Here is an 8,385-nt window from a genome sequence, read left to right as displayed (position 1 = left end):
CTTTCATACTCTCTAAAATGTGGTTTTATATGTAATTCTCTACAGGAACTGTAGATGGGGATCATAATCAAGTTCAGAACACAATCACATTTCGGAACAAATGGTAACTGGAAGGACAGTGCAGTGGAAGTCACAATTTTCACAGTGTGTTAGTGTCATGCATTTTTTGAATCCCAGCATTTTAAGACTACTGACAAAGCAGAAAACACAAAAGTTCCTTGGAAAGAGAGAGACAATGATATGAAAATGGTAAGATTGTCATTTAATTACCTTTGAAATGCTTAACTTACTTGAGAATGGAGCACATCTTCATACAGTGTATTACAGCAAACAAGATTCTAGACAGTCTTAAAAGTAACACAAGCAGAAAAATTTATGCACTGAAATTATCTCAGTGTCACAAATATTTTTAAAAGTTACAATACTTATTAAAAAGCTTTCAATAAAAAGTTTAAACACATTTAAGTTTCAAAAGAATATTTTGTACATTTTGGAAAAATGTAACATTTACTTTACATAACTGAAACATAAGTTATAGTCTTTGTAGTTTGTAAGTTTCCATTATTCATACATTGTCTCATACATTTTCTTTTAATATATCCTTTTCTCTGGATTGTAAATCTAATGCAAAAGTATCATTATTCTGAAGAAAAGCTTGTTTCTGCATTAGTTTCCTGAAAAGTCCATTTGGATTTGCAAGTAATTCCTCATGCTTCCCACATTCAAGAATTTTACCCTGGCCAAGGACTGCAACAAAATCAGCATTTTGAATAGTAGACAGACGATGAGCAATAATTAGGACTGTCCTCCCTTCCATCAGCCGGTCCAGAGCTTCTTGCACTAGATACTCATTTTCAGCATCCAAAGCACTAGTAACGAAGGGATGGGGACAGGAGAGAGAAGGATATTTGTTATTTTAAGACAGGTTGTTTTTGTATGTATTAGGCTTATTTTGCCAAGACTGCAAACCCTCTCTATTGGTGGTGAAGATGAACCGCTGGAACTGCAGGAAAGTTTTGTGAACACGCTTAGTGCTCACATCCAAGTTATTGGCATTACATAGTCTCATATGCAAAAATAAGCATGGAGAAATAACACCAAATTAAGTGGAAAAAAAGATCAGTTACACTGGAGAATAATCCTATCTCTTTTACACTAGGATCTAAGTTTAAAGTTACAAAAAATACTTAAGTAGATGTTTCAAAATCATGTTATATATTACAAATTTAACCCCATGAAAAATCACAATGTACCAGCTATCCTTTCTGCTTTGCATAAACAGCTTTTATTACAGGTCTCCTAACCAAGTCACACATTCTAGAAGGCACATTCTTTTTTGTGGGTAGAGAGCAATAAGGGGCTAGATAATGTATAATGACATGCAGAGAAAGAAGAGAGAACAGTTTGCAAATCTGAGTTTTAGAGGTACATAATTTCTAAGTTTCTTTTCCTTCTTACCTTGTTGCTTCATCTAACAGAAGAATTTTAGGATTCTGAAAAAGAAAGTAAAATTGGTTATAATAGCAATTAAACAAGATCTGAATATTTGTATAAATAGAGAACAGGATTCATATAGCTTAAAACTCCAAGTAAGAGTACTTACTTCATCAAAAGAACTGAGCATCATTCAAAGAGCTACTTCTAAGAAATCTAAATGCTAAGAGGACAAAACAGAAACAACACTCCTCCATTTTCAAATTTTCCAAACTAAAAGAGCAGAATACTATTCCCAGATAACCATTTGAAAGATACAAACTAAAGGGGTGAGATGATTTTTAAGGCATTCTTGGCAGCACTGTGGTCAAAAGTTCTACATTCTTATGTGGCTCTTTTACAGAGGCTCAGCTACCCACTGCTTACAGTCAGTCTGCTATATAGAACTGTCTTAGTAATTAAAAGTAACAAACCCCTACTAAGAAGCAGTATTTCACCCACAGGTAAATTGCATAGTACTTAAGAACTAGCATTTAAGAACTTCTCCCAGTTAGATTATTTAAAAAAAAAAAAAAATTGCCAGCACTCAAATCCCTTAGAAGAAGTCACTTCTGAATTACAGTACATAACCCAAACTTCCTTGATAAAGTTAGAAGTTTAAAGCTTTTACTCTCATCTGGGACAGATGGGGCTACTGCACCCCCAGCTACCCCAGTATATCAACTACTCATTTATTTTTTACAACCTTTTTCCTGCCACGAAATTAAGTCTTTAATCCCATGAACTGTATAAAATGCATGACTTGAAATACAATCAGCTTTTCAGCATTTGTGGTAAAAGAGAACTGGTATACTGAAATTCCTATTAACTGGGCATGCCAGAATGCTACAGACACCTGGGTGGCTTAACATGAATGTAGACTGGGTTCAGCAAGGATCAAAACTTCCAGCTGAGCATCAACATCAAACTGCCTCCCTGCAAGGCCCAGTGCTGGTTCCTGAACCAAACTCTTTGTCCTTTTGATCCTCAGAAGCCTCCTCAAATTTGTGCAGCACAGAGCCTGTCCTGAAGCTAGACCCATACCAATCTTTGAAGAAAAACATGACACAACATTGTGCCTGAAATACCATCTTGGCCCAAATCCAGGCCACCTCCCCTCAAAACTAAGACAAGGCATCTGAAGTACTAGTAAACTGCAATCCAGAAAAATTAACCCGTGAATGACAGAGATTTGAACACAGAAGTGTCATATATGCATTTACTAGCACCACATTCTTTAAGTCTTCCTTCATCCTTGACATCATGTTATGGAAGTGGGCCATTACACAATGATTTAACATCAATCTTGGCAAGAACTATCAAAAAACATGGCTGAAAGATAGGAAGAAGCACTGACATTAGGTAAATTGTCATTAGTTAAGCCATTCAGCCCCTTCAAACTTCATTAACATCAAAGACACAATTCTCCTTTTTAAAAATATTTTCCTACCTCTCCCACTGAAAGACCTCCTCCTTTTTATTCCTTCCTGCCTCCCCCCAAGAAGTAGTTAAATAGTTGTTTGGATGCTGGCTTACCTTGAGCAGAGCTCGAGCAATCGCAATTCGTTGCTTCTGCCCACCTGAGGGAAAAGAATCAGTAAACTGAAATAGGAAAACAAATGCCACAACATTTTAACTGAATGCCTGGGCTGAGCAGAATTAGGCCCATGTACTTTAGTGGGGAATGGAGGTGATGAAGGGTGGATGCCTTTAATACTTATGGCAGGCTACAGCTTGGAGAAAAAAGTGGTAACAAAAAATGATGAAATTTTTACATCACTCAGAGAATCAAGATTTTTAAAATAAGCAACATAAAGACGTACCTGAAAGCAAAATGCCTTTTTCTCCAACTACAGTGTCAAATCCTTTTGGAAAATCTCTGATAAAACTAGCAGCATTAGCTATTTCAGCAACTTTCTGAATCTCCTCTGCAGTCACAGCAGAAGGATCCTCTGCACCATAGGCAATATTTTCAGCAATAGAACAGGAGAAGAGAATTGGTTCCTGACAAATGCAAACACATAACTAATATAGTGGATCTGTAATTGTATGCATGTTTTGTCTATTATCTCAAATAACATAAACCCCACTTACAAGACTCCACTTACAATATCCATACGAAGAATATGTAAGCTAGAGTTAGTTGAATTAAAAACTAATAAAAAAACCCTCCTCCCCTAACACCAAAATGGATAGTGCAAACCAATTAAAAATTAAGTTGCCTTTTTAACTGACAAAACATAACTCTCAATTCCTAATATTTTAGGATGAGTTTAGGAAGATTCAAACATCAAAAAACCCTTCCTTTGTACTTTGCCACATATCACCATCATGGGAGGGATGGACCACCTCTCCTGTGAGGGAAGGCTGAGAGAGATGGGGCTGTTCAGCCTGGAGAAGAAAAGGCTCCTGTGAGACCTGACTGTGGTGTTTCAGGACCTAAAGGGGGGGCTCTAAGCAAGATAGAAACAGACTTTTTGGCAGGGCCTGTTGTCATAGGACAAGGGGTGATGGTTTTAAACTAAAGGAAGGTTGGTTTAGATTAGATAAAAGGAAGACTTTTTTTTACAATTCAGGTGGTGAAACCCCAAAAGAGGTTGCCCAGAGAGGTGGTGGATGCCCCATCCTTGGAAACATTCAAAGTCAGGCTCATTCAAGGATGGGGCTCTGAGCAACCATATCTAGTTGAAGATGTCCCTGCTTAATGCAGGGGGATTGGATTAGATGACATTTGAAGGTCCCTTCCAACCCAGAGAATTCAATGGTTTGCAACAATGATGATTCTTTTCTTAATCTCTACACGGATTTTATGGCATTATGTGCATTTAATTTGTATTAAAGCTTGCAACAGAGAACTGTGAGATAGAACAAGTGATGTGCAATGGGAAAATGTCTAAAACAAGGAAAGTGAGCTCTGTTTAAAAAATAGAGTCGTGTCCTTTGTATACCAGTAGGGACCTCCTACTGGTAATTTAAATGGAATACATTCATTCAAAAAAGAAAAGTGCTCATGTGGCAACAGGAAAATAATTTTTGCACAAAATCTTTTGGTGGCATTATTACATAAAGAAGTTGCTTTGAAATGCAACAAATACCCAGTTACCCTTATGCTGTTAACTAGAACAGCAGCCTAACAGTTAATGCACTGTGAAGTATCTGGGGAGACAAGGGAATGAACATTTTAATTGGCAAAATAGTTAATTTTTAAGACACCAGTGACTTCCAGAGTTTGGAGGTTGCTAGGCAGGTGGCACTATAAGAGTAAGTGCCAACCATGCTGTATTTTCATGCTTTCCTAATGGAACTGTGTTTTCCTGGAAACTACTCAGAGCACAGAAGGTCAGTTTTTTAAATGGCTGTGTAAAATATGATTGTGTGACTTCCATCAATACAAGAGGCAATTAAGTGTTATGCTTTTTGTTACTTTCTTCAACAAATTATAGCAAACATTAGGTTGGTCATACCTACACAAAATTTACAGCAATTTACCTTGCAGCCTCCATATGCACACTTTTCTTCTAAACTAACATTTTGAATCTCTGTGATTATGTAAAAACAGACTACAGAATACCAGGACTAGCTCTAAATACTTATTTTTAGAACAAAGCATGTGCAACAGCAATTATGGCGAGATGGAAGGATTTCACTGAGAAGCAAGATCATGTCTTTTTAAAAAGAAGGGAAGTGAGGAAAAGCTAGTTGATCACAAAATTATTTCATCCACTTGCATTTCTTTTTTCATTCCTTACCTGACTTACTGTTCCAATCTTTGTTCTGAACCACAGTGGATTTAACTGACGGATATCAAAGCCATCGACGGTGATAGTACCTTAAGTAAGGAAACAGTCAAGTGTGTTTGACACATACTGAAAAGAGACTGAAGGAACAGCTGAGAATGACAACTCCTGAGGAATCAATCACACACTGTACTGGTGGATCAAAAATGCAAAGCTATGCATTCTGTATTCCCCAGAAGGGAACACAGACCTAAAGCACAGGAACCCCAACTGTTTATAAGGTTTATCTGAGATGCAAAGTATTAATTGTCACAAATGAGAGCAACACACAAACCATACCTGAGATAGGATCATACAGTCGCAGCAAAAGGGATACAATCGTTGATTTCCCTGTACCACTTGGGCCAACCAGAGCCATAACAGAGCCAGCTGGAATGGAAAGGCTGAAGTCTTTGAAAATTGATGTTTCTCGACGTGTTGGATATGCAAATTCAACATCTTTGAATTCCAAAGCACCTCTGAATACATCTTTGCCTAATGTGATTCCCTCTATATAACAAAGAATAAAATACAGAAATGTGAATAGAAACAAAAATTAGTTCAGTCCTCCTAGAACTTGCTTTACAGACACTCAGTAGAAATATCTATCTCCACATTCAATAACTGCAAGCCACAACTCAGGACTGCAGTGGTTATATTTCAACCATGAGCGAATCAGTGTGGTACACCAATCATTCCTGAATGCAATTGCAGGTTGCTACCAGCGCTGAACCTGTAGGCTACCTACAGCAAGAGGGAGAATTTGCATCTTGCTAATACCTAACCACTAAAAACAATCACTTCTTGTAGAATTATCTGAATTAGTAAACATACTATAAACAATTTAAGCTTTGTCAATTAGGAGCAATGAAATAAAAAGGCATTGGTGAAGGCCAAAGTCCCGCTACCATAGAACACAAAAAGATAAACATTGCGAATCATTTATTGCCCTTTCACCAAGCCACAAAAGTCACCTGAAACAACCTCCTCTGAACAAGAGCAGTTCCTGTCACTGGAATAAAGCTGCTGCTAGGTTTGTTACACTAACAGCCAATTTTGAGTTTTATTTTCTCCTTTCAGTGGAAAGCATATTTAATAAATTCAAATACGAATCAGAGGCCTAACTCTTAGGCAACAGTTCACTGAAACGAAAATTTCAGTTTGTGAAATTTTCCATGAACGAAACCACCATGAATGAACAACTACCAAAGTTAAATAAAACCAGCTTCTTTCTGGAAAACAGCATTTGATTTAAACAATTATCTTAATATCATTACTAGAAAAAGCTGATAAATAGTTAAGACAAAGAAACAATATTTCTTCAAGCCCTGTTAAAATCCAGTGACACATATCCATACAAAGCAAACTAATTGGACAGTGGGGCTGCATTCCCAAAGGATGAAGTTCCCACCAGTTTTGTGAAAACTGGCAGTACTAGAGCAGTACCCGAGTCACGTTTGTTTGTACTAGAGAAACACAACTCAAACCCTTAATTCTTTTCCGATGCAGCACACAAGTAACTCCCAACTAGCCACAGCACATGGTAGCACATGCCAGTGTTTGGTTAAACAGTAACTGTGGATAGGAAACAAAGACACCCATCAGCAGAAATCAAGATTTCACTAGTCCTGCTTTTCTTTTTTCCAGGTTTCCATTTCTTCTCCAGGCTTTCAGTTTAATGGTAGTAGCATTGGAATGGAAAATGCAAGAGCATACAATTCCAGATTCCTTCCTTGACTTTAACCTATGGACATACACATTGTAACTTTAATGTTTCCACAATGACCTGTAAACCTCATTTTGGGAAAAGAAATGTATTTGCTAAATCCTGTGTTAGCAGCATAATTCTTATTATTACCACAGTAGCAAGTAATCACTTATCTTAAGTCTCAGTTCCAGTTATTGCACAGTCTATTCCATGGCCTGAAACACTGAAATCTACTGCAATACAGGAAGTCTGCTACCACAAGTCCTTCCTCTATATATCACTGTAAAAATATCTAACGTACTTGTCTCTTGTTTGGATTCTAGACACAAGAAAAAAGACATTATTATTTGTTCCCAAGATACTTATTCTCACCAGCAACAACCAGAGTTCTGCAAAAATAAAACCCTGCCCCCCCAAATAAGGAAGAAATGTGTGTAGTATTACTGCGAGGAGACAGGTGCAAATCACTCCAAAAGCAACACCTGCTGTATCTGCACATCCACACTATCCCAATAAGCAGAAGTCCCCCTATCAGCCCTACCCTTTACTTCCTTTTATTCCCTAGTCATGCCTCAGTCCCTGATTCCTATGGCAGAACAACTCAAAAACTCAGCTTAGTATGTGTTGTGGAAAGGCTTCAAACTGTGTTTGCAAGTTAGGATTCAAATCAACATGTCTTACTAAGGACTGGTTTTCACTGGATTAGTATGAAATGTTTAAACTTGAAATACTCTTAATGAAAACCACCTGGTTTTGAAAGCTTCTCTTTTCAGACTGATCATTTCTTAGCCATTAGAGATGAGCATGGTAAGCCTTTCAGTGGAAATATGAGATACAGCCATCTCAGAGCTCCTCCCTCCTCTCCTTTTTCTTCTTTCCACTCTTTTCACTCTAAAGCTGAATCAAGAGGAAGTAGTGATGACATCAACAAAAAATTCAAAAAAAGCTAGAAATGACCATGTCCTCTGTCACATAACTTAGAAAGTAATATGATTTGAAGTCATATTCTGAATTAAAGAAATAAAAAATAATTAAACCAAAAGTAATTAATTAAGCCAAACTTTTGGCTTCTAAATTTTTTTATTAAAGGAAATTTTCATCATCTGTTTTGTGTAGGTTACGGGTTTCGGGGTTCTGGGTCCAGTCGGGACGGCCGGACGTAGACGGATGGAGAGATCTCTATAGGCAGGTCTTGGGACACAGTCGGTTTATTGTAAAGGGCGTGGGTATTGGGGCACTGCTCAGAGCTGCTAGACTCAGCTCTGAGCAGGCCCAAGAGAGTAAGCAGGTGAGAGAGAGAGAGAGGGTGTAAGAGCAAGAGTGGAAGTAAGAGTAGAAGTGGAAGAGAGGAATAGAGAAGTGAGAATCAGAATCAGAAGTGAGAATGTCTGAAGTCCTGGTTACAATACAATAAATCATCTTCTGTAC

At 37.6% G+C, this 8,385-nt stretch overlaps 1 protein-coding gene across 1 annotated transcript; it reads right to left on the bottom strand.

The window, feature by feature from the left end:
* Positions 1 to 241: 241 nt before the first annotated feature.
* ABCB10 (ATP binding cassette subfamily B member 10) lies at positions 242 to 7,863 on the bottom strand. The gene is made up of 6 exons (XM_042025234.1): positions 5,550 to 7,863; positions 5,223 to 5,302; positions 3,297 to 3,477; positions 3,010 to 3,053; positions 1,459 to 1,493; positions 242 to 869 (listed from the first exon to the last, which is right to left on the bottom strand). Exons 1-6 carry the CDS (start codon positions 5,626 to 5,628, stop codon positions 578 to 580), a joined length of 711 nt encoding a protein of 236 aa, XP_041881168.1. The 5' UTR covers positions 5,629 to 7,863; the 3' UTR covers positions 242 to 577.
* Between the last annotated feature and the right edge of the window lie 522 nt (positions 7,864 to 8,385).

The sequence above is a fragment of the Corvus kubaryi genome, unplaced genomic scaffold (genome assembly GCF_017639235.1).
Source record: "Corvus kubaryi isolate FWS band 111438036 unplaced genomic scaffold, C.kubaryi_AGA036_p1.0 37266, whole genome shotgun sequence".
In the NCBI taxonomy this organism is placed as follows: Eukaryota; Metazoa; Chordata; class Aves; order Passeriformes; family Corvidae; genus Corvus; species Corvus kubaryi.
Note: the sequence above shows the minus strand (reverse complement) of the source record. Positions and strands in the feature narration are given on the sequence as shown.